Below are 25,896 nucleotides of genomic sequence, written 5' to 3'. Positions count from 1 at the left end.
CTCCCCTTTTAGAGCCTCCTGGTGACCCAGCCAGGTGACCTTTGATGTCTTAGACTGGGCTGTTTCCAGGACCCAATGTGTAAGAACTGTAGAAGCCAGAGGGGAACAGACCTAGAAAAAATAAATGGGTCCCCACGCCCAACCTACACCCATGGCACAGAACATTCTGGGTTGAATGTGGGGAAGAAAGCTTCTGGGAAGCTCTGGCGTTCTGTTCCGGCCTAGCTGCCCACTCAGCCTTGCTTTATCCTTGAGACTCAGCCCCAGGGTGCATCAGCCCAGCCCCTCCTGCCTCAGGACCTGGGGTGCATCACCTCAGCACTTCCTGTCCTAGGGCCTGAGGTATCTCAGCTCAGCACCTCCTGCCCGTCTGCCATTAACTGTTTTCTAGACTCTCACCCAGGCCGACCCAGGCCGAGTTAGAAGCCATATCTGTCCCCTGCCCAGGACCCCAGGCTGGACACAAGGACTTATCAGAGACCATGGGATCGGTGCCTAACACCTGCATCAGTGTGACCACTGACCACTAACTACCTTCCCCAGCCTTGAGTCATACACTAACCTTCATCTCACCAGAGCTTGACACGAAGGGATGGGCTTGGAGAGACTGCCAACTAATGGCTGCCAAGAGACCCCAAGACCAGGAGATGCATGGGTGGTCTTCTAGGTCTCTGTCACTGTTCTTACTGTGTCCAGACCCCTGGCTTGTGAGGGGGGCCCTCATCACTGTCCCCTCAGCCACCCCCATATATCATCTAGCTGTCCTAGAAAAATATGTGACTAGACACTCTGTGCAGGTGACCCTCATGCTGTCCCTACCTTGTCACCTACACAGTCAAGGTCTGATGGCCCCCTCGAGCAGAGGCTTCCTTGCAGGTAGGACGTCATTGGTGTGAGGGACACACAACCTTGTGGCTTCCCTTTTGTAACCTGAAGGTGCCCATCGCTCTTTCAGGACCTTGGGGCCCTGAAGATCCCTGACCAGTACCGTATGACCATCTGGAGGGGCCTACAGGACCTGAAGCAGAGCCATGACTGCGGTCAGCAGCTTCTACGCTCCAGCAGCAACGCGGCCACCATCTCCATCGGCGGCTCTGGCGAGCTGCAGCGGCAGCGGGTCATGGAAGCCGTGCATTTCCGCGTGCGCCACACCATCACGATCCCCAACCGCGGAGGCGCGGGTGGCGTGACGGGCCCCGACGAGTGGGCAGACTTTGGCTTTGACCTGCCTGACTGCAAGTCCCGTAAGCAGCCCATCAAAGAGGAGTTCACAGAGACAGAGAGCCACTGAGGGGCGTCGTACCTTCTCCTTCCTGCCTTCCTCTGTGAGAAACTGCCCTTGGAAGCGGGACCCCTCTGTTGTGCCCACGGAAACAGCAAGGGCCTTCTGCCAGACGCCATTCCTGAAGGGAAGTCGTTCATGAACTAAGTCCTCCCAGGAAACTTCTGGAACTGCCCTTAACTACACATACACAAGGGCAGGTTGTGGGCCAAGTGCTTAGACAGGGACTGTCCCTTTGTGGGTAGGTACACCATATCCATTCCCTCCTCCCCTCTATTGAGGACTCTGCCAACTCCAGGACAGAGCAGCATCCTTCGCTCGATAACCCTCTGCCACGAAGTATTCCAGCGTCTTCTGTTCCCGATAGCCACACGCAGCCAGCCGGGCCTCCCTGTCTTCTGCACTTTACGTGCGGGTTGATTCCACTGTGTTTTGAAGGTGAAGTCAGGGCCGGAGACATCCTCTGCAGGAGGTGGGGACACATCTGTCCCTGATGTAGGTTATTCCACCGTTCCTCCCTGTCTCCCGAGGCTTGGTTGCTGGGGTTAGGGAAAGCTAGACGGTGGCAGAGCAGAGGAAGAGGCTGGCCTCAAGCCTCCAGCCAGCACCCTGAACATGCTGGCCACAGCAGCCTCGATGAAGCTCTCCCCCGGCAGACAGAGGGACAGAATGAGTCTCAGAGGACTGAAAATTGAATTGTCAATATTTGATAAAAAAAAACAAAACAACAAACATTACTCTTCTACTTGGTGGGTCAGCTTGCTTTTTGCCCCCCTCTGGCTCTTTTCAGCATTTCCTTCTGAGATCAACCTAGCGTGTCCACCACACGAGCTTCTCAACAAGTCTTTAAAAAAAAATAAAGAAAAGAGTGTCAAGCCAGGAAGGGTTGGATGGGAGTGCGGGTTAGACCCCAGCTGTGAGGAACATCGGTTCTGCCCTCGCTAAGTGCTCAGAGTCTAGGCTCTGTGCCCAAGTGCCAGCCCATCCTTGTGGGCTGGAACTGGGGTGACTGCTGGAGGCCCTGGTCTTCCTATGCACCCCCAAGGAGTCAGTAGACTTGAGAGAGAGCTCCTTTGTGCACTCAGCCACTGAGGCCTTGTACCTGCCAGAAACTCTGTGAACTTCTACAATGAGAGCCCCCGGCAGTCGCTGCTAGGAGTGGAAGGAGCTCTTGCCTCAGGAAAGCCCAACTGCCTGCTGAGGTTCTGTGGAGCCGTTTCTCTTAGGCCTGGCTCTCATTAGCATGGCCCAACAGCTGCAGTGAAGGCCGTGGACTGGTCACAGAGTCAGCACTACCAGGACTGGCTTCAGACCAGGGCTGCCTCCTAGAAGCACAGGAGCAAATGTCGCCAACCTTATCAAGCTCTGCAAAGTTAGGTGGCTACCACCCACACCGTGCTTCATGAGTCTCTGAGGGGCAGGATTCGGGTGCACTTAGGGTTGGTGCAAACATCACATTGGCAGAGAACAGAGCTGGCCATGCCGGCCCTTCCAACTTGACAGCTTAGCCTCTGGGGGTCCTGCACCCAGAAGGGCCATAACAGCTGCAGCATCAGGCTTAGAGCTTCCAGGGTGCAGGGCATGGCCATCCCAGTAAGCGGTGACACACCTCACAGAGCCTGAGGTTGAACACATGCTTGTTGATGAGGAAGAGGAAGCTGAGGCTGGATGGAACTGAGTTCCCCGCTGCAGGCATCAGCTCACTGCAGAGGCATGTTCTCACTCCTGAGGTACACGCTGCCCCATGCTACCTCGGGGACTAGGCAGCACATGCTCACTCCTAGGCCTGTGAGCCCCACTGTGAGACGTGCTTGAGTTCTGGGGTGTCACGTACGTATGCCTCAGGCACTGTCCAGGAGGGGCCATCCTAAGCGCCCCACCACATGCTCCTGAAAAGACTTCAGAGGAGTGGCTGTCACCAGGCATCTGAGGAATGAAGACCCTATCTCTGGTGAGGACCTAGGGCTGTGTGTCTCCCCAGACCCCTGCCTCAAGTGCCAAAGCTGTCTCATGAGCTTCTGAGATCCTGACAGGCCTGGAGGGAACTGCAAAGGGCCATCTGCCAGGAAACAAATGTCACAGAGGCAAGGCTTGCTGTGACTGATTAGCTCTCCTCCGGGAAATGGCCTTTGGGTCTGAAACAAACTTTGTTCTGCAAAAGACAGAAAGCAAGAGGAAGAAATTTTCCAGTCACCAGGTTTCCCAGGAACACTGAAGTGCTAGTCTGGAAGCGAGTTTGGGGGTGGCCTGGAACACATCTGTTGAGCAAGGGCGGGTACCTCAAGGCTCTACAAGCCACTCCAGCCTCAGCCTGTACAACCCGTACGGTCCCAGGGAGCTTTGAGCATCCAGTTAACAGCCACTCCCATGCCCCTTCCCGGCCCTGCTGACCATGCCTTGGGCTGCTTTGAGCTTTGAGCTTACAGCACCAGCACTTGTTCCCTGGGCAAGAACCCTGTGTGAGTCAACAGTTGCTACTTAGAACAGCATTTCAGACTGGAGGCAAAAACCAAAACCAAACTGTCCACGTTTCAATGGATGAAATGCTTCTCCAAGCAGTATTGATGGATACAGTCCAATGACTCTATGAACTGTTTTGGGTGATGTCATCTTAGGAAAAAAATGTGTTATTTTTTTAGCTGTGTTTCAGTGGGATTTTTTGTTTTTGTAATATAATAAAAATCACATGTTCCCACGGTTGACTGTTGTAACTAACCCATCCCCCAGGCTTGAGAGGAGCATCATGGGAATGCTCAGAACAAGCATAGACAGGCAGGAAGCATGTGGCCCCACACTGGCCCGGCAGCACCCACTGGACTTCTGCATCAACCCTGCAACAATGCATGTGTCCTGTGGGCAGGAAAGGCGATATCTGGGGAATATCACAGACACCGTAAATGATGTGTAGTTGACACGTTTACCTTCTCAGCAGGATGGAGGGAGGAACACTCAGGCTCCTGTCGGCTCCACTCACGCTCCACTGCCACCGGGTCTCTGTGTGGTTCTCAGATTTCTTGTTTCTCAGACTGTGGACGTGTCTTAGCAAAAAGTAAGACTCCAAAAAAATCTACTCAGCTTTGAGGGTGGCCTGAGGCTGCTAAGAGTTGGACGGAGTTTAGAACAAGATAAGAGGGGCTGAGGTAAGATGGAGAGGGATGGGTTTCCTCCTCATCTCCCACAGCAGCCAGTGCAGGAGCATCATCAGTGTAGGATCATTGTCCTAGAGTCTCCATGCTGCCGGCCTTGCTAGGTGAGGCAAGATGAGGCTGGGTGAGACCAAGGGTGGTGCTGTGCTCTAGCAACAATGTTTCTTTCACACGGGCTCCCTCTTGCTCTACACAATGGCCATCCTCCTCAGATGTCTCATCCATCCCTAGGGTCCGCTGTGATAGACTGAAGAGATACATTGTACTTCTCAGTTCTCCCTGTGAGTGTGAAGCCATGATCTAATACCTTTAGAATTGGCAAGAAAACCAGCTCCTGTACAGTTGGGATTTGTGACTTACTGTGACAAATTACTACAGAACGTGAGGGCCCCGGTGCTCTGTTGGTCATAAGCCCAGTAGAAAGGGTTTAATATAATTGGGAAAGCCAATGCCTGCGTGAGTTTTAGCAGGTCTGAGACTATGTCATCTCAGGGGTCCCATCTAAGAGTTCCTCTGGTTTTTTGGTTTCCTAAAGGCTTCATAGAAGGGTTTAGCTATTCTGTTGAACTAGATAGAGAATCCAAATTCAACCACTGTACCCACAAGGGCCTCTGCTTATTGTCTTTTGGCTGGGGTCCCCATTGTTAAGATGAGACACTTACTGTGTGGCTCATGGTCCCAAGACCTGGACCTTCTGTGAAGAGATTTGGGCCTCTGAAAGAGAACCCTTTTTATCTTCTGTAGAGTTAGGATGGAGTCTAAATGATGGCTGCTATTCCCAAGGTGAAATGTAGAGGGATGACAGTTCTCTTGCTAGGGTCTGTCCATAAAGGCAGGGGCTAGCCTAAAAACCCTGAGGTACAACAGTCCCCAGGAGCTGCTGAGCAACCTGGAGAGAGGGGTCCCACCATTACAAGGAAAACAGGAACCTCCTCAAGTTGGACCAGGCTTGAATACAAAAGAAAGCCTCTCTTTAGATCTAACACCATACCCCAGGAGGTGTTGGCAGGCATCTGTCCCAAGAGGGTATACGTGTTGGGCGACTGGGCAGTTTCATTTATGGTCCTTGGGCCCTGGACCATTTCTGTAGGGCCCATCTGACTTCTTTATTGTTGATGTTCAGGTGCATCATGGAGTGTCACAGGATATAGAAACCCACTAACCAGGAATTTACAAAGAGAGATGAGGACATTGGGGACTTTCAGGAAATTTGTCCTTAAGAGCGGTTACATCTCTTGGTGATGCATCCAGGAAAGGAGGTATCCCGGATGTCAAAGGGAACTTGTCTGGTGACATAGAGATCTACAGGGAGGGTCCCTGAGTCCTTGATGGCTTCAGGCCACTACAGGACAGGGGACACAACAATGTCACGAGAGCCTCCAGACTATCAAAAAGCCTTGGACTTAACTGGACTTGACATTTAGATAAGACACCCTGTCTAGGCAGAGAGGATGGAGAAGTTAGGTTGGACCAGAAGGGAATGAACAGAAAGACATCGTCATAAGGATGGTAACTTCAGTCTCCCACATATCTAGGTTTAGTCAAGGTTCAAAAACAGAGATGATAAACACTGGAGTCCATGCAGCCTCAGTTTCCCATCAGTCCTCACAGAGAGGGTGGCCCTTCCTCACTGGGCTGCTCATATCCAAGAACAAAGTCAGGGTTGTCTGTGTATTTTCAGTGTTGGTGGCCTTGGGTGAAGGCTGACTGTTGTACAGGACTATCCTCTGAGGCAAACTGCCACCATCTTCACAGGAGTCCAGCTGGGCCTGCTTACCCAGACCCTCACAGCTGGGCTTGTTGGCTGTTTGTAGGGCGTGTGGATGCGCCACCCGATGGGCATAAGAACCGGTCAGGTGGGGTTTGCATGAGATCTGAGATGCAGGAGTGGATCGGTTCCCTCCCTGCCTCTAACGCCTGCTTTGGAACCATGACCCCCAACTGAGGTGACCACAGGCACTCAAGCCTGTAGCCTCTCCATGCTAATGAGGCATCTCCATAGCCTTACCCTTCAGTCAATGACCTTCCCTTCCTGGGTATCCTCCCATCCCTCCCCAACAATATATAATCCCTGGTTCACCCCCAAACAAAAAGTATGCATCCAAATCCACCCCCAGTAATGAAATATGAACAAGCAAAGATGACCTCAGAGAGACGCTTCATCAAAGATCGCCACAGGGAACGCCTTCACGCCTATGCACTCCCCACTGGCTCCCGACTGGACTGGGCTCCTGCTGGTCCTGGGCTCCACTTCCCCCTTCTGGCCTGGTGTGCAGAGGTGTTCTGTTGCCCCTAAGAGAGAGGCGGATTGCTAACTTCCTGTTCCACACTTTGCTTTGTCCTTCCCGAGCAAGTGTATTGGTGGCATCCAGACACCACCAGAGGAGAGGCAGAACTCAAGACCATAACTGTTGGCCATCCTTCTTGGAAGGAGTGATAGGAAGTCTCACGAAGCCCTCACCTCAATATCTAGCCCCCCTCCCCCAGTTCTGTGCAATCCTTCTCTAATCACATACAGACTTGGGGGGTCTCTGGGAAGAATTAAGGTGTACAGTAGGGCTCCATCTGCATGGCCATGGGAAACTACCACCCCTGCAGCCACCTTCCAGGATGCTGCTTTCAAGTCTCCTGTGTCCCTGCCCACAGCCCTGCAGCCATCGCTCTGTAAGAAAGTCCAGTGAATCTTTGGTTCCCTCAGTGAACTTTGCTGGACTTGCACCTCAGTTTGTGACTGGGACCTTAGGAAGAGGGTAGATATTGTTCCCTCCGGGGAGAAATTTTAGCCACACAGGCTTTCCCTCAGGAGAGGGGCACAGCCTTTTCACTTCCAATTTGTCTTGACTTTGCAGTCGCAATGTAGATATAGATGTTTGTCCTCAGTTGCTTTTGGGCAATGACAGCTGAAGTATTCTGGCTGGCCATGTTAGCTGGTAAAGATTCATCTCCAGGCTGGGTTAGTTCTCTGAGCCTGCACCAGGGTGGGGATGAGGCACTAGCTGCTGCTGCAGGCTGAGCTTGCCACATTCTCTCTTTCCTTCCTTAGTTTGGCCTTTCTGACTCTCTCCAGATCTCTTCCTCACTATTAAAGCCTTTGGGGCCCGGGCTAGTTCTGAAGCTTTTCTTCCATTCCTGTGAGTAGGTGATGATGAAGTCATTGGGTGGGTCCCAGCCCTGGGGCCAGAACAACTCTGCCTGATAAGAAACCCCATCCTTTGGACTAGCAGGAGGGGTCACCAAGGCCTAGGCCTCCTGGGTAGGCGGTGGTTTGAGGCTTGATAAAGGCTATGTGGCCTCCAGCTGTCCCCAGCCTATCCCAGCTCACAAGACTTGAACCAGGTGACCCAGATCCAGAAGTGGAGAAAGTTGGGAGGTTTGGAGGGGGGGGAATCACATTAGAGGAATGAGTCCTTAGCCAGGCCTAAGGATGTTGTGTGTGGCTCTTTACTAGGGGGTGGTACTCCTGTCCCTCAGAGGCAAGTTCTGGCCTGTTCAGGCACACCTGTCCCCAGGTGCCTGCCATCTTCGCCTCGGAGTCTCTTCTCTGAACCTATAATCTCTCTGCTGGTGATGTGTCTCCTCCCAGGGGACTGCCTTGATCCATAGACAGCCCTTCCTACCAATTTATACCTTTGAAAAACCAGCTTCTGAGCAAAGACAAAAATAGACAGTTTAGGGACAGTTTAGTTCTGACCGAGTTTTATTAATGAGATTCCTGTAACACCCAGGCTGCTGTTCTGCGGTGAGGAACGGCACAAGGGACGGGCGCTGCGCTCACTAGGTGCCTGGGTCTGGGAGCTGGTGTGCCAGTAAGGCTCACACACCTGCACTGGCTATTCTTACTTGTGAGTGCCTGGGGGATATTTGGCAAGCAGTAGTAAAGACCCAAGACAACAAGCAGAGCCATCAGGGACTCTCGCTTCATTAAATGAAACTTCCGGTGCCACCTGGCTGCTGCATTTAAGCCAGTTCCACACCTAGCTCCCTGTTTGTCTCTTGAAATAACAAGGCTGGGTTTACTACACTTAGATGTCTGTCCCAAGCTAAAGCCTTCCATAACAGCAATCATTGAGCCAGGCATCAACTGTCACTTCATATTTCTGTGACTGAGTGCAAGTCTGAGTGTTGTAGTGAGTGACCTCAGGTTTGCAGTCAGGCCAAGGCCAGAGTAGACACCGGAAGTCAGGCAATGCGTGAGTTTGTCCTTTATGCTGTGTGACAGTTTGGACTTCATGTATGTATATGCAGTATGTATGCATATCTGGTGCCTGTAGAGGTCAGAGGGCAACTTTGAATCTCATATAGATGTATGGGTTGTGGTAAGGTCTGTATGGCCTCCAGACCGATAGCGTGGCCTCCAGACCCACCTCATGGGTGCTGGGAACCAAAAACTCAAGTCCTCTGCTCTTAGTCACTCTGCATATCTCTTCAGCCCCGATATGTGACTCTAAAAATATTTATTTTAAAGCCAGGCATGGTGGCACATGTCCTTAATCCCAGCACTTGGGACGCAGAAGCCGGTGAGTTGGAGGCCAGCCTGGTCTACATAGTAGTTCCAGAACAACCAGAGCTTATGAGACTGGATGTCAAAAAAAATATTTTATTTTTAATTTTGTGTGTGTTTGTACATGTGCATGTGTGCGTGTGTCTGTGTGTATGTGTGTGTGCTTGAATGTGTATGTATGTGTGCACATGTGTGTGCCTGTGTGTGTTCATCTGTATGTGTGTACCTGTATGTGCATCTGTGTGTGTATATGTATGTGTACCTGTGTGTATATGTGTGCCTGTGTGTGTGCGTCTGTGTATGTGTGTGCCTGTGTGTGTATGTGTGTCTGTCTCTGAATGTGTGTGCATCTGTATGTGTATATGTGTTGTGTGCCTTGTGTGTGTATGTGTGGACCTGTATGTGCATCTGTGTATGTGTGTGTACCTGTGTGTGTGCATGCCTGTGTGTGCATCTGTGTATGTATATATGTGTGTGTGCCTGTGTATATGTGTATATACAAGTGCGTGCACATGCACATGTGCACAGATTCCTGTGGAGGGCAGAAAAGGACTTGGGACCTCTGCAAGAGTACAAGCTCTTAATGGCTAAGCCATAACTCCAGTCTCCAATGTGTCTTTCAAATGGGCAGGGTTTGTTCCTAAGACTGCTACCACAGCACAGAGCTGTCCTCAGAAATCCTTAGACGCTGTGCTGGAAGATTATAGAACAACTACCCAGAGAGGAGCCAGCAGGGTGAGGCTTCCCTCAGTTTCTGGGGATATGACTCCCCATTTCATTTTCTCTTTCTTTGAAATAATTGCTCTCAAGTGACATGGAATGTGGAGCATACACCCTGGGCCTCCCAGCTCCTTTCTTTCTCCCCCTTCACCCTCTCTCACCACACCACACAGTTCATATCTACTTTAATGTCATAAAGACATACATGACTTGATGTCTATGTAAATGAGGGAAGATGGTGCTTGTCTTTCCGAGACTGGTTTCATTCACTAAATACAGTTATCTCCACCTTTATCCATTTTCCTGAAAACACTAATTACTGTTTACGGCTGAAACAAAAACCATGAATGTCTACCACATTTCATTCTCCATACATTGTCGACAGCCTTCGCTGGTTCTGTATCTCAGCCAGTGTAAACTGCAAATAGCCCCATTTCCTACTAAAGTCTACCCAAAGAGACAAATACACACAAAAAGATCTGTTCTATAGTTTCACATTCGGCCGCAACATTTGTGAAGCATTTTGGGTCCTTAAGATGGTCTTGGGAGGTGTTCTAATTTTATTATTTCCATCGCCATGGTAAAAGCCACAACCAAAAGCAACCTGGGAAGAAGGAAAGGGTTAACAGTTTGCAGGTCTTATCTGTCTCTGAATCAAGTTGAAAAGTCAACTCAAGCAACCCAGGAGGCCTTTGGTTGCTGGCTCTCAGGCTCCTGCTTAGAGCTTTATATGGTGATGACACCCCCTAGTAGACTCCACCCCTCCTTCACCATGACAACAACCCTCACAGGCCAATCTTAATCAAGGCTTTCCTTTCAGAGGGCTCCAGGCTACTGAAAAGTGACAATTAGAGCCAACTAGGATAGAAGGGATAAACCCATGAATTTCCTTCAGTCTCCCCAAGCTCAGACAGACCACCAGTGTTGTCCTGGTGTTGTCCTGAGTATCTTGAGACAGATCCTTCTTTGTGTAAGCCTCCAGAACTCAAGACTCTCCTGCCTCAGCCTCCTGAGACAGAGAAGTAATCGGCAGGGACCCAAGCTTTTCCTTTTTCTCCATCCTCTCAGCAAGAGGGTCTCACCTTGCAATCTGCAATTCTGGATATTGGTTCCTTTTTTTTTTTTTCTTGGACAGGATCATCTTATGTAGCCCAGGCTAGCCTCAAACCTGTGGGGCTCAGCTTCCTAGGTGGTGGGATAACAGGAATGTACCATCACATTCAGCTTAGGAATTGCTTTAAATATTGAGGGGATGGGCTGGAGAGATGGCTCGGTTGTTAAGAGCACTGACTGCTCTTCCAGAGGTCCTGAGTTCAAATCCCAGCACCCACATGGTGGCTCACAACCATCTGTAATGGGATCTGATGCCCTCTTCTGGTGCACCTGAAGACAGTTACAGTGTACTCATAATAAATAAATAAATAAATAAATAAATAAATAAATAAATAAATAAATAAAAATCTTTTAAAAAAGATTTATATAAAAAATATCGGGGAAATGAATGGCAAGAAAGCTCTTAACCTAACTTGAGCAAGCCTATCTCCCGGACTTAAGGAGATCCCCAGAAACCCAAAGGTTCCTTTTTAACTGTTGGAAAATGTCATTTGAGGAGATGATGGCTAAAAAACGTCTCCATCTAACGGAAGATGTGCGATTATAGATCCGAGAAGTTAACAGGTCAGAGTTGTCCATGCTGCCCAGGGACTCCCATGGTAACGTCCTACAGGTGAAAGAGGGGAGCCCTCAAATCCTGCGCTGCGGGAACCCTCTCACGTGGCACCAACCGACTTTCAGAAGGAGAGGCACATCTACAAACGGAGCAGTGATGGCGTCCACACCGTGAATCTGAAGAGGACCTGGGAGAAGCTGCTGCTTGCAGCTCAAGCTATCATGTCTCAGTCAGGGTTCCTATTCCTGCACAAACATCATGACCAACAAGCAAGCTGGGGAGGAAAGGGTTTATTCAGCTTACACTTCCACATTGCTGTTCATCACCAAAGGAAGTCAGGGCTGGAACTCAAGTAGGGCAGGAAGCAGGAGCTGATGCAGAGGCCATGGAGGGATGTTACTTACTGGCTTGCTTCCTCTGGCTGGCTCAGCTTGCTCTCTTGTAGAACCCAAGACCACCAGCCCAGGGACAGCACCACCCACAGTGGGCTGGGTCCTCCCTCCTTGATCACTAATTGAGAAAATGCCTTACAGCTGGGTCTAATGGAGGCATTTCCTCAAGGGAAGACTCCTTTCTCTGTGACAACTCCAGCTTGTGTCAGGTTGACACACAAAACCAGCCAGTACACATTACCACCAAGAACCCTGCCGATGTCAGTTTTCTCCTCCGGGAACACCGGGAACACCAGCTGGTGAGCTGTGCTGAAGTTTGCTGGGGCCACCGGAACCACTCCCATTGCTGGCCAATTCATGCCTGAGACCTTTGCTAACCAGATCCAGGCAGCCTTCAGGAGGCATGGCTGCTAGTGGTGACTGATCCCATGGCTCATCACCAGCTCCTCACAGAGACCTCTTATGTCAACCTGTCCACCATTGCTCTGTGAGACAGACTGCCCTCTAAGCTGAGACTTTGCCATCCCAGGCAACAAGGGAGGTCACTCAGTTGGTCCTCTGTGGTGGGTGCTGGCCTGGGAAGTATGTGTGGCGCTGTCTATCTTGAGCACCTATGGGGGTTACACTTGATCTCTGCTTCTACAGAGACCCAGAGGTTGAGGAGGAAGAGAAGGAGCAGGCTGCTTCTGAGAAGGCTGTGTGCAACCAAAGAGGAACTCAGGGTGGATGGACCACACCACCTCCTGAGATTTTTTTGCTGCTCAGCCAGAAGTGGCAGACTGAGATCTGAGGGTGTCCGGGTACCCATCCAACAGTTCCCTTCTTGTTGGGGTTACGGAGGTCCTTGTACTCACGACACATCCCGGGAGAACCAGGAATGTCGATCATACAGGAGGGTCTCCTCAGTGGAAGAAATAAACACCTGCATTCCACCTGGGAAACTGAGGGTGGATTTTGTTTCCGACCGGGTGACCTTTCTGCTATCTTTGGAGGCAGACCTCCCCCACCTTTGTCTATAGAGGCAGACCTCACCCAAATCCCTCAGAACAATTATTCCAGACTCTTCCCTTCCTAGACTTTTATCTTAAGTTTCCAGTTAAACCCATCCTTAGGGGAGATGTCATATGCATTTGCATATGCCTACTGACCTCTCTGCTTTTGGTCAGAGACCATGCTAGATTCTAGGCCTTTTAGCTATAGAACCCACCTTCACGGTCACAAAGGGGTCTCTGTGACCCCTTAAGCTTTCTTTCTTCTCCTGGAACTGGAATGATGGTTGCTTGGAAATCTTTTCCCGCACTGTACTGTGTTTTAAACACGATGACAATGTACCCCACACCCCAACCCTCAAATCCCCCCCATCACTAGGCTCCCCAAAGTCAGATCCTGTTTGAGAAAGTCAGTCTGCACTGGGTTTTCACTCTGAGCTTCCCCTGGGCGGTTCATTTCCCTGTCTGATGCCGGCAAGAACTTCCTCACCTCCTGAAGACAGGAGTGCCCAGCCGACCGCTGAGGACAGACTGGTCAGTAGCTCCCACAGTGCAGGCTACCAGGATGGATGGAGCTGCCACTGAGTGGCTCTGAGCTGCTCTGCAGACATCCGAGCAAAGAAGGTTATTGGTGGGAGGAAAAGAATGTTCCTAAAAGCTGAGGGGGGAAAGCCAAATAGAACAGATGTTAAGGAACATGTACCCAATGCCTCAGAGTCAAATTACCGGAAGCCAGAGGACATGATGCTTCTGCCTGGGGCCTGCAAGATATGCTAAGTGAGCTAACATGACGGCTTCATGGCTAACACCAGCTACGCAGGTCTGATCTAAGTTCAGAACCCATGGTCTCTCCAAAGCTGCCCTCTGATCGTCACACATGAGCTGTGGCACATGCGTGTGCACACACAAATATTGAAAGACCCCAGCTTAGCAGCAGTAACGCCATTTTGCAAGGCTGTACTTAAGATGACTGGTTCAGAGAAAGGTTAGAACACTGAGTACACAGCGGCTGCCAAACAAGATGTGTTTGGTTGAAGGCCTGGCAACAGGACGACTGCAGTTGAGCACCTGACAATGAGAAAAGCCCCGGGAGAGGTCCCACACCCTGGTGGGGGGGCCGAGTCAGCCGTTATGTTCCAGAAAGGTAGCTAAGAAACTTGCCCCCGGGCTGAACCCTTGGGGGGCCGAGTCAGTCCTTATGTTTCAGGAAGGTAGCTAGGAAACTTGCCCCCAGGCTGAACCCTTGCCACATTAGAATCCACCAATTATATCCCTGTAACCATGCATCTGCTTCTGTATGCTTGCTTCTGCTCCCCAAAATCCTATAAAAGCCCATCCTTGGTTCCGTGGGGCGCGCCAGTCCCCCGAGTGACTGAAGCGCCCGCAGGTGCCTGTGCCTGTGTATCCCGACAATAAACCAAATCCTCTTGCTGATTGCATCCTGTGGTGTCTCGGTCTGGTCTTTGGAGTTAGAGGATCTCCATCCCGAGGGAAAGTTCTCCCTGAGAGCTTTTCATTTGGTGCGTTGGCCAGGAAAGGAGATCCTCCACCCAGGGACCACCGACCACCCACTGGGAGGTAAGCCGGCCGGCGTCTGTCTGTCTGTCTGATTTTGTCTCGTTCTGCCTTATTCTGTCTGTTCTGTGAGCGCTCAGCCAGGTCTGTTCTGTGAGCGCTCAGCCAGGTCTGTTCTGTGAGCGCTCAGCCAGGTCTGTTCTGTGAGTGCTCAGCCAGGTCTGTTCTGTGAGCGCTCAGCCAGGTTGTTTGGAATTTGGGCGGGACGAAGAAGGAGCTGACGAGCTCAGACTTCTCGCCCCGCAGCCCTGGAAGACGTTCCAAGGGTGTTAGGGGCCCGACTTTTCGGGGCCCAATCTGGGAGAGGAGAAAGATCCGGACTAACGGCACCTCTGTCTGTATTTTTGGCTTTCAGAGGGCCCCGGACCTTTGCCACCTCCATCTGACTTTTTGCTTTCAGTTTGGTACCAAAGCCGTGCAGCACGCCTGTCTGTTGTTTGTTTGACTGTTGGTGTTGTTTGTTTTCTCTGTGTTCTAATCTTCCTTAGAACTAACATGGGACAGTCCCTAACAACGCCCCTAAGTCTCACTCTTGATCATTGAGAAGACGTCCACGACCGGACACACAACCAGTCCATCGAGGTTAAAAAAATAAAAGAAAAATGACAGACTCTCTACACATCCGAGTGGCCCACTTTCGGAGCAGGATGGCCAGTAAATGACACATTTAATAAGATCATTATTTTACAGGTTAAAGATCGGGTTGTCCACGGACATCCTGACCAGGTTTCTTATATTATCACTTGAGAGAGTCTCGCCTTAAACCCCCCCCCCGGGCGGAACCCTTCGTGGACCCGAATTGGCCTCCCCTCAACCCCCAGCCTGTCCCCTCGGCCCCGCCCGGTCTGCCGGCCACGTCTTAAGAAACCTGTCCTCCCGGCAGACCCAAACTCCCCTCTCATAGATCTTCTCTCTGACAGGCCCGGCTGAAACGGAGGAGGCAGAGCCGCCGGCCAGATCAGTTGCCGGGCCACAGTCTGATAAGGGTTTCTCCCCTGTCGCAGGGAGATTGCGCAATAAGCGAGAGGTGATGCCAGATTTCAACCTCCCAGGCTTTCCCACCTAGACAGGGAACCGGTGGCCAGACCCAATACTGGCCGTTTTCAGCAGCTGACATTTACAATTGGAAACAACACAACCCTTCTTTCTCCAAAGATCCGGTGGCACTCACCGACCTAATAGAATCTGTTTTACTTACCCACCAGCCTACTTGGGATGACTGCCAACAGCTCTTACAGGCCCTCTTAACCTCAAGAAAAAAAAAAAACAAGGAGTGTTCCTAGAGGCCAGAAAGCATGTTCTGGGAGATGATGGGCGTCCCACCCAGCTGCCTGAGAAAATTGATGCTACATTCCCACTTAAGAGACCAAACTGGGATTTTAATACAGCTGAAGGTAAGGGACACCTACGCCTTTATTGCCAGTTGTTCTAGCGGGTCTCCGAGGGGCTATACGATGCCCTACTAATTTGGCTCAGGTAAAACAGGTATTACAGGAAGCAGGGGAAACTCCCTCCGCCTTTCTAGAGAGACTTAAGGAGGCCTACCGTATGTACACTCCCTATGATCCAGATGACCCAGGACAAATGACGAGTGTCTCTATGTCCTTCATCTGGCAGGCTGCTCCAGATATCAAGACTAAGTTACAGAGGTTAAAAAATTTGCAGGGCTATACATTACAGGATTTACTTAAAGAAGCTGAAAAGATTTTTAATAAGAGAGAGAATTGAGTCAAATCTTGGCCGCCGTAGTTCAGGGCCAAGAAAGGAAGGGAGATAGGGGGGAGCTCGAAAGGGGCTGAAGCTGGATAAAGATCAATGTGCCTATTACAAAGAGAAAGGACACTGGGCCAGAGAGTGCCCCAAGAAGCCTGGCGGACCCCAAAAGCCTCGACCACAAACCTCCCTCTTGGCTCTAGATAAAGATTAGGGAGGTCAGGGCCAGGAGCCCCCCCTGAGCCTAGGGTAACGCTTAAAGTTGGGGGGCAGCCGGTTACTTTCCTGGTAGACACAGGAGCCCAACATTCAGTCCTCACCCAAGCTTCAGGAAACAATACAGATGGACTACGGACCGCTGGGTTCAGCTGGCTACTGGTAAGGTGACCCTTTCCTTCTTACATGTTCCGGACTGCCCGTACCCTCTGCTGGGCCGTGACCTGCTCACCAAACTAAAAGCACAAATTCATTTTGAAGAAAGAGGGGCCCAAATAACTGGCCCCCACGGAACTCCCCTTCAAGTTCTAACCCTATGAACCGGGACAGGACACTGGCTTGGGCAGAGACTGGTGGGATGGGGTTGGCGCTCCAACAGCCCCCCTTAATTACAACTCCAGTCTCCATAAAACAATACCCCCTGTCACATGAAGCTTATCAAGGTATAAGGCCTCACATTACGAGGCTTCTAGATCAAGGCATCCTAATCCCCTGCCGGTCGCCTTGGAATACGCCTCTTCTGCCTGTTAAGAAACCCGGCACTGGAGATTATAGGCCAGTACAAGACTTGAGAAAGGTCAACAAGAGGATAGAAGATATTCATCCGACTGTTCCAAACCCTTACAATTTGCTCAGTAACTGTTCATCGATGAGAAACAGGGGTATGCTAAAGGGGTCCTAACACAAAGGTTGGGACCCTAAAAACGCCCTGTGGCCTACCTGTCTAAGAAATTGGACCCTGTGGCCTCCGGCTGGCCACCGTGCCTAAAGATGGTGGCTGCTATTGCTGTCCTGATCAAGGACGCTGGAAAATTGACTTTGGGACAGCCACTCACCATCCTAGCACCCCACGCAGTGGAGGCCTTGGTAAAACAGCCCCCAGACCGCTGGCTCTCTAATTCTCGCACCAAGCCTTGTTACTGGATGCAGAACGGGTTCAGTTTGGGCCCGTAGTCGCCCTCAATCCTGCCACCTTGCTTCCTCTACCAGAGGAGGCAGAACAGCATGACTGCCTACAAATCCTCGCAGAAGTACATGGAACCAGGCCGGACCTATCGGACCAGCCTCTTCAGAATGCTGACCACACATGGTACACGGATGACAACAGCTTCTTGGCAGAGGGAGAGCGAAAGGCTGGAGCTGCGGTCACTACGGAGGACAAAGTGATTTGGGCGAAAGCCCTGCCTGCTGGTACCTCCGCACAACGGGCTGAACTCATCGCCTTGACTCAGGCGCTCAAGATGGCAAAAGGTAAGAGGCTAAATATATATACAGACAGCCGTTATGCCTTTGCCACGGCACACATCCACAGGGAGATCTACCGGAGGCGGGGGCTGCTCACATCTGAGGGTAAAGATATGGCTAAAATTCTGGCCCTCTTAGAAGCCCTATTCTTGCCCAAAAGACTGAGTATTATACATTGTCCAGGACACCAAAAAGGGCACAACCCAGAGGCACGAAGAAACCGGCTGGCCGATGCCACGGCGCGAGAAGCGGCCATGAGCAAACAAATCTTGCCCTTAAATAGTCCAGACCAACCCACGCCCCCACCAGTGGGACAAACTAGTTGGGTTTATGCCCATGAGGACATAGAGCTCCTAAAAAAATGGGGGCCATCTACCACCCTCAACTAAAACAGTGGGTCTACAAAGGACTTTTGAATTGATCTCCTTTTTACATAAGAAGATAAAAACCTTACTAGATCGAGAAGAGATAAATCTGTGTTTTTTTTTTTAATTGGGACAAAGCGATACAAAAGGTGACTGAGAGTTACAAAGCGTGCGCTCAGGTTAACCTGGGAAGGACCATGATTGGACAAGGAGTTCGTCCTAGGGGACACCGTCCCGACATCCATTGGGAAATTGATTTTACTGAAATTAAATCAGGTATATATGGATACAAGTATCTCCTAGTGTTTATAGACACCTTCTCAGGATGGGTCAAAGCCTTCCCCACGAAGCACGAGACTACAAAAATGGTCACCAAGAAGCTCCTCGAGGAAATCTTTCCCAGGTATGACATGCCTCAAGCGTTGGGGTCAGACAACAGGCCCGCTTTCGTCTCCCAAGTAAGTCAGTTGGTGGCCAAATTGTTGGGGATTGATTGGAAATTACATTGTGCCTATAGACCCCAGAGTTCAGGTCAGGTAGAACATATAAATAGAACAATTAAGGAGACTTTATCCAAACTTACGCTTGCAACTGGCTCAAAGGATTGGGTGGCCCTCCTTCCCCTAGTTCTATATTGGGCCTGGAATACCCCGGGCCCCCATGGTCTAACTCCTTTTGAAATAATATATAGAACACCACCCCCATTTGTCCATTTCTTTGATTCAAACATTGCTGATTTTGCTGACAGCCCTTCTCTGAGGGCCCATTTACAGGCCCTACAGATTGTACAGAGAGACGTCTGGAGACCTTTGGCCGCTGCTTACCAGGACAAGCTTGAGCATCCGGTGGTGCCACACCCGTTCCAGATTGGAGACACCGTGTGGGTGCGCAGACACCAGACCAAGAATCTCGAGCCACGGTGGAAAGGACCCTACACCGTCCTCCTGACTACCCCGACCGCCCTAAAGGTAGACGGAGTCTCGGCTTAGATCCACGCACCACACGTCAAGGCAGTCCGGTCTGAGGAATTGACTAATCACAACACTACACCCCAGACATGGAGAGTTCAGCGCACTCCAAACCCCTTAAAATTAAAACTCCTACGTGGCTCCTCCTAGCCCTTTTGTGGCCTAGAGTCAGTGGGGGAATAAGCCCCCACCAGACAGAAATTTCTTGACCAAGTCGAGTGAAAGATTTCACTCAAAGTTAGCAAAAAAAAAAAAATGGGGGAATGAAAGACCCCAGCTTAGCAGCAGTAACGCCATTTTGCAAGGCTGTACTTAAGATGACTGGTTCAGAGAAAGGTTAGAACACTGAGTACACAGCGGCTGCCAAACAAGATGTGTTTGGTTGAAGGCCTGGCAACAGGACGACTGCAGTTGAGCACCTGACAATGAGAAAAGCCCCGGGAGAGGTCCCACACCCTGGTGGGGGGGCCGAGTCAGCCGTTATGTTCCAGAAAGGTAGCTAAGAAACTTGCCCCCGGGCTGAACCCTTGGGGGGCCGAGTCAGTCCTTATGTTTCAGGAAGGTAGCTAGGAAACTTGCACCCAGGCTGAACCCTTGCCACATTAGAATCCACCAATTATATCCCTGTAACCATGCATCTGCTTCTGTATGCTTGCTTCTGCTCCCCAAAATCCTATAAAAGCCCATCCTTGGTTCCGTGGGGCGCGCCAGTCCCCCGAGTGACTGAAGCGCCCGCAGGTGCCTGTGCCTGTGTATCCCGACAATAAACCAAATCCTCTTGCTGATTGCATCCTGTGGTGTCTCGGTCTGGTCTTTGGAGTTAGAGGATCTCCATCCCGAGGGAAAGTTCTCCCTGAGAGCTTTTCAATATAATGATAATAAACACAAATTCTAGACAGATGTGGCGACGCACACCTTTAGTCCTGTCACTCAGGAGGTAGAGGCGGGTGGGTGGATCTCTGTGAATCTGAGGACAGCCTGGTCTAGGTAGGGAGTTCCAGGACAGCCATGCAGAAAGACCATTTCTCAAATTGTTTCTCAAAACAAAATAAAATTTACAAATAAATACTTTTTAAGAAGAAAAGAAGTGCCAAATGACCTTTTCAGGCTGAAAATGAAGGGTCCTAGTACTTACTGAAGTGTATGAGACATTAAAAAGCTAGGCCTGGTAGAAAGTAGGAAAGTTATGGGGTTCCTGTGAAGAACCCTAGTGGCTTTCACAGCCTTACACCCACCGCCTCACATCAAGATTAAGCTAAGTACCAGCTTCCTGCCTCCAGTCAGGGCTAGGCCAAGTTCCATTCTCCTCCCACAGTTCTCGGGAGGAGCAGAGACATTCTTGGAAAACTGCAGAATGTACTGACATAATCACCTGACCCTCTGGTCCCAGATAGAGTTTGAGTGCATGCCATATGCTTGCTAGCCAATAGATTCAAAGGTCAATATGTTCAGCTAATAAGTTTAAACTGTAACCTTGCTGATGTAACCTGTACCCCTAAAAAGTATAAAAACTACTTGTTATAGCCACTTGGGGTTGCCTTCTAGTCACTCGCCACAAGAGGATGATTGAAGGTTGATCCCGACGTGCTGGAAAAATAAACATCTTGCATTTGCATCGAACTCAGTTCTTGTATCTCACTTGGGGGTCTCCTGGTAGTTAAGACTCACTTCAAGCCTCACAAAAAAAGATGTATGTGCATGCCATAAATGCAACCTTTATTACTGGATATAACTTGTCACGGAGGCTTGCAGCTGAATAAGCTCACCCTTTTTAGCTCTTGCTGTTCCGGCTCAAACTCCTCTCCAGGCTGACTTACTCAGTCTGGCTTTTCTCTCGGCCTCTGAACTGCTCTGCTTGGCTTCTAACTAGCTCTAGAAATCTTTTCTAATCTTCTGGTTCTTTCTCATTCTCTGGCTTCAGCTGTCTCTGCTGACCTGCAGGAAGTCACTAATTCAACTCCACTTTGTTGACTCCAAACTGAGGACTCCAGTCACTGCACTCAACTGAATTAACAGAGCTGACTGACTGGAACTCAGAGCTCTGTGCGCCTCTGTCTCCTGAGAACTGGGATTAAAGGCATTTACCACCATGCTTGGACCTAAGTTTTCCTTTACCCGAAGCTTGCTCTATACCAGGCTGGCCTTGAACTCAGAGATCTGCTTGACTCTGTCTCCTGGAATTAAAGATGCGTCTGGATTCAAGCCGGATAACACAGACCTAGAAGGTCTTTGAATGTGTTCCCTTGCTAGAGCAGCCATGTTGCTGGGTTAAAACTTCTCTACGGGTAAGCACAAGAAATTATTTTTACATCTTGATTTTTTTTTGAGAAGTTCGCATGACCTTTGAAAGCAAAAAGTGTAACCTTGCCTTTTGGTATATATAATATAGATAGATATAATACTTAAAAGAACAGCATAAAGAACAGAGGTGTGGCTGGGTGTGGTGCCACACCCCTGTGATTCTTGTACTCAAGGAGGCTGAGGCAGGGGAATCTCTAGTTTGAAGTTGGCTTGGAGACCCTGACTTGAAAAAAACTGAGAGAGAAATTAAGGATTTGTTTGTTAGCACAATCTTTTTGTTGTTTTGTTCGTTTTACTAGACAGAGCCTCTCTGTGTAGCTTTGGCTATCCTGAACATGGAACTCACTCTGTAGACCAGGTTGGCCTTGAACTCACAGAGATTCGCCTGCCTCTGCCTCCCAAGTGCCCGGATTAAAGGTGTGCACCACCACCGCCTGGCTGCAGCAGGTACGCTCTTAAGTAAAAAGTCAAAGATATACCTTTTGCGGCTCAGTGCAAAGTGTGAGGGATGTTTATAGGGGTGCGAGGGATGTTTATAGGGGTGTGAGGGATGTTTATAGGGGTGCGAGGGATGTTTATAGGGGTGCGAGGGATGTTTATAGGGGTGTGAGGGATGTTTATAGGGGCTCAGAGGGAGTGGAGCTCTGTAATGTGTTCAGCAAAACCTAGAAAAGGGAAGGGCAGAGGAGAGAACAAGTAATATAATAGTGACCAAAATCAGCCTCACTGGGAATGGCACCAAATATCAGTCGATGGAATCTGCCAAAGGGGTGGGGGTGGCATTAGCACAGGTTAGATCCAGCCTGTGTTACTCATGAGAAAGCACTTTGTTTGAATTTTAATTTTTTTCTTTTTTCTTTTTTTCGGAGCTGGGGACCGAACCCAGGGCCTTGCACTTGCTAGGCAAGCGCTCTACCACTGAGCTAAATCCCCAACCCCTGAATTTTAATTTTTAAAAAAGATTTTGTGCATGCCTGTTCGACCTGGAGATGCGTATGGGCACCGCACATGTGCAGTGATCACAGACACCAGAGGAGGGCACTAGATCTTCTGGGACTATAGTTAGGGATGGTTGTGAATAATCACGGGGGTAATGAACCTAGATTCTCTATGAGAACAAGCAGTGCTCTTCACTGAGGCTTAATCTCAAGCCTGAGACATGCGCTTAAATATAAAGGGACAAGTTGAGAATGAGTGGACAGGGCAAACAGACTGTGAAATGTAAACGTGTCCAGTAAGATAGACTGTGTGTATGTGTGTGTGTGTGTGTGTGTGTGTGTGTGTGTGTGTGTGTGTGTGTGTCTGTGGGTCTATCTGCGTGTCTGTTTGTATGTGTGTTTGTGTGTGAGTATGTGTGTGTGTGTATGTGTGTGTCTGTGTGTATGCATGTCTGTGTGTCTGTGTGTATGTGTGTCTGTGTGTGTTAGTGTGTATATTTCTGTGTGTATGTTTGTGTGTGTCTATATGTATGTGTGTGTTTATGTGTGTGTGTCTGTATGTGTGTGTGTGTGTCTGAGGGTTTTTAGGCATGTGATTTAGAAGAATGGCTTACAGGCTGTGGTCCACGTAGTTCAGCAATGGCTGTCTTCCAAGGGAAAAACCACAGATCCAGGAGTTCTTCAGTCCATAAAATTGTAGTCTCAGCAGTTTCAGTCTGCTGCTGGAGTACCAGAGGAGTCCTGGAGAGCTTCTGGTCATCAGTCTGTGTTGGAACCTGCTGAAGAAGTAAATTATAATACCAGTGAGGGGTGCCTTAGCAACAGGACACAAGGACTTGCTAGTGAGAGTGAGGGCAAGCAGGCAGCAGACAAGAGCTTCCTCCTTCTGTGTGCTTTCATGGGGGCTTCCACCAGAAGGTGTAGCCCAGAGTTAGGACGACTCTTTCCACCTTAAAGTATCCAATCCAGAAAACCCCCGATAGGCACACCCTCCTGCTGGAGTTTGATTGATTCTGACAGTAGTCACACCCAGATGTTCCAGATTGGCCATTATATGCAGAAAGTCAAATAGTGAATATTTTCTCCCATCTGTGGATCCTGGATTTTATGAATAGATCCATAAACTTATTTAATGCACACATAAAGAGATAGTAGGAATGAGGCTATCTGGGTAGAGGAAGAGGGCTAGCTGAGTGGGGGTGGGGAGGCTGAGGGCACAAGGCTGAAAGCCTTTAGAAATAAAATGTGGGGACTGGAGAAATGATACAGTGGTTAAGAGTATTAACTGCTCTTGCAGAGGACCCAGGTTCGATTCCTAGAACCCACTTGACAGCTCAGAATCACCTAGTACTTCATCTCCAGGAGATCGGATGCTCTCTTCTGACCTCCATGGGTATCAACGTGATGTATGTAATATGGTGCTCAATCATACATGCAGGCAAAACACTCATACTCATGTTTTTAAATTAAAGAAAATAATCTGACTCATTGTCAAAGATGCGTTGTTGAGTCAGGTTTGGTCCAGCTACAGATGATCTGAAAGTACTCAGACCCCTGGTAATTTCTGCTCGTCTAACTATCTGCCCCCCAAACTGCTAAGCTATGTCTGACAAACTGGAAGTTTAGAGTGGAAAATTACTCACAGCTGAGCTTTCTTGCAAGTCTGGTAAGTTTTACAGTAAACAGGATATAAGATGTAGAACACAGCTTTGGGTGGAGAAAGACAAACGTATGTGGCAGAGGGTAACCTAGGACAAATAGTGCTTCCAAGGCTGTCGGCTGTGTCAGAATGAGGCTGAATATCTCTTTCCCTGACACCGGCTGTCAGAAACTCATCGACAGTGAACACAGCTTCGTATGGTCTGTGAGAAGCACCCGACCGAAGAAGCAACGGCTGGTTCTCTGGGTGAAGAGTGGAAGGGTATGGAGTCCAGTCAGTAGTGGAAATGCACCATGGTTTTTCCAGGAAGCAAGGGGCACTCTTTTTATAGACTGAGAACTGGAGTTAGCACAAGTCTGTTTGTGGATGCCAATCTGAGTGTTCTCAACTTGGTTATGAGAGAGAGACAAAGAAAGAGAAAGAGACAGAGAGATAGAGACAGAGACAGATAGAGACAGAGACAGATAGAGACAGAGACAGAGAGACAGAGAGATAGAGACAGAGACAGACAGAGACAGAAACAGACAGACAGAGACAGAGATAGAGAGAAAGACAGAAAGACAGAGACAGAGAGAGATAGAGAGACACAGAGACACAGAGAGAGACAGAGACAGAGACACAGACAAAGACAGAGAGAGACAGAGACAGACAGACAGAGACAGAGATAGAGAAAGATAGAAAGACAGAGACAGAGACAGAGAGACAGAGACAGAGACAGAGAGAGATAGAGAGAGACACAGAGACACAGAGAGAGACAGAGACAGACACAAAGACAGAGAGAGACAGAGACAGACAGACAGAGAGAGACAGAAACAGAGACAGACAGACAGAGAGAGACAGAAACAGAGACAGACAGACAGAGAGAGACAGAAACAGAGACAGACAGACAGAGACAAAAAGAAAGATTTACTGGACTGACAGATGCTATTCTGCCTCCACCCTCAATGGTTGGGACCTAAAAGAGCTAGCAGAATCCGAAAGCTTTTCAGTCTCTCTGAAGAAGGTGATATACACCAATACGTCATCAGAAGCCCTTAAACATAGAGGTCGAGAAGCCCAGGACTCAAAGTGCCCAAGATTCAGCGTTCACGTGTCCTGCAACACAAACGTATTGCCCTGGAAAAACAGCAACACTCTTAACAAAAATGAGGCTGCAGAACACTCTAAACTTTCATCAAGGAAAACAAGGAAGGGATTGTCAGGAGATGTAGGCTGTCCTCCCTGAGAGCTTCTAAGTCTGAGCCCAGTAATGTTTTTAGTAAACATTGATTCTCAAATCGGGGTTTCTACCCCGCCTTTGATCATTCAGTTCCCAGATAAAAGACACACAACTTTTGCATGTATAGTAAGATGTTCATGCACCAGAACTGGACAGATATCTACCCTCTGTGCTACTACGTCCCTTTCCTATCAATAACCCAGAGTTATAACTGGTCAGGCTCCATCAGAGGCCGCTCTTAACTCCAATTGACCAGTCCTTGGGGCCATGTTTTCATGACTCACCTGACCTGTGGTGATTTCTCTTTCCACCTTCTTCTCCTCTCTTTTCTTCTCATGGTCCCACCTCAGACCCCAAGCCTGGGAACCAAAAAACCACCTATCTGTCTTCTGCCTGACTATAGGCCGTAGGCATCTTTTTTTTACCATCAGGAAGGGGCAGGGTTCATAGCATCACTTGGGTCTTTGTGCTGACTCTCACGTCCTTGGGGGGCAGCCAGGCATCGGGCTGGGGGCCAGTGTTTACCATTATAATACATAGCAAAAGACCAAACCTCAGCAGAGTAAAAAGGAGTGTTTAACAGGAGCAAATAGTCATACCTTGAAAGGAAATGGACGACCCGTACGGCTGAAACCCCCTCCATGACTTGAGCAGAATCGTGTCACTCTAGGCTGACTCCCCTCATCTTTGCAAAAATAAGACCAGCAGCGTGGATTTCATCCCACGGGGTCTCCAGCGCACTCAGTGTGAAGTGCGAGGCGCTGTTCCTCATGGTCCATTTGAAGTGTGCGAGAGCCTGGAATGAGACCCCCTGTCAGTGTGTACAGGGGATACAAACCAATAAAACAAGAGAAAACTACTACTCCTGCATCCCTGACGAACGAGGGGGGGGCTTCCTGGCTCTGGGCTCAGACCGCTTTTCTCACTCTTGTGACATTCTGAGATGGAGTGGGAATAGTGTTTGGGTCCCCTTCCGGATAGATCCTCTCTCTAAATT

At 49.5% G+C, this 25,896-nt stretch overlaps 1 protein-coding gene and 2 long non-coding RNA genes across 9 annotated transcripts in view; 2 read left to right on the top strand and 1 right to left on the bottom strand.

Annotated features, from left to right (window-relative positions):
* Tp73 (tumor protein p73) overlaps nt 1-3,982 on the top strand; it is an 84,275-nt gene extending 80,293 nt beyond the window's left edge. For 2 of the 3 annotated variants that reach the window (XM_039110454.2, XM_039110455.2), the window contains one exon: nt 956-3,977. In XM_039110454.2, the coding sequence (XP_038966382.1) occupies nt 956-1,291 (336 nt within the window). In that variant the 3' untranslated portion in view covers nt 1,292-3,977. Of the gene's footprint in view, nt 1-955 lie in introns of all 3 variants that reach the window. The other variant, NM_001108696.1, reaches the window with a different exon arrangement.
* LOC102551562 (uncharacterized) lies at nt 1,965-25,878 on the bottom strand. 5 transcript variants are annotated; one of them, XR_001838129.3, is made up of 4 exons: nt 25,499-25,870; nt 22,635-22,799; nt 6,574-6,720; nt 1,965-2,126 (listed from the first exon to the last, which is right to left on the bottom strand). It is a non-coding gene; the product is annotated as an uncharacterized LOC102551562 (long non-coding RNA). The 5 variants fall into 5 exon arrangements; XR_010052037.1 differs by lacking the exons at nt 1,965-2,126; nt 6,574-6,720 and adding an exon at nt 25,184-25,258 and having other exon boundaries at nt 18,298-22,799; XR_010052035.1 differs by lacking the exons at nt 1,965-2,126; nt 6,574-6,720 and adding an exon at nt 25,184-25,258 and having other exon boundaries at nt 18,298-22,796.
* On the top strand, nt 13,618-19,571 carry LOC134479057 (uncharacterized). Its single transcript, XR_010052038.1, has 3 exons — nt 13,618-14,408; nt 14,459-15,668; nt 18,562-19,571. It is a non-coding gene; the product is annotated as an uncharacterized LOC134479057 (long non-coding RNA).
* Nucleotides 25,879-25,896: the final 18 nt, after the last annotated feature.

This window comes from Rattus norvegicus, chromosome 5, assembly GCF_036323735.1.
Source record: "Rattus norvegicus strain BN/NHsdMcwi chromosome 5, GRCr8, whole genome shotgun sequence".
Lineage (NCBI taxonomy): Eukaryota > Metazoa > Chordata > Mammalia > Rodentia > Muridae > Rattus > Rattus norvegicus.
This window is presented reverse-complemented; position numbering and strand designations above follow the sequence as displayed.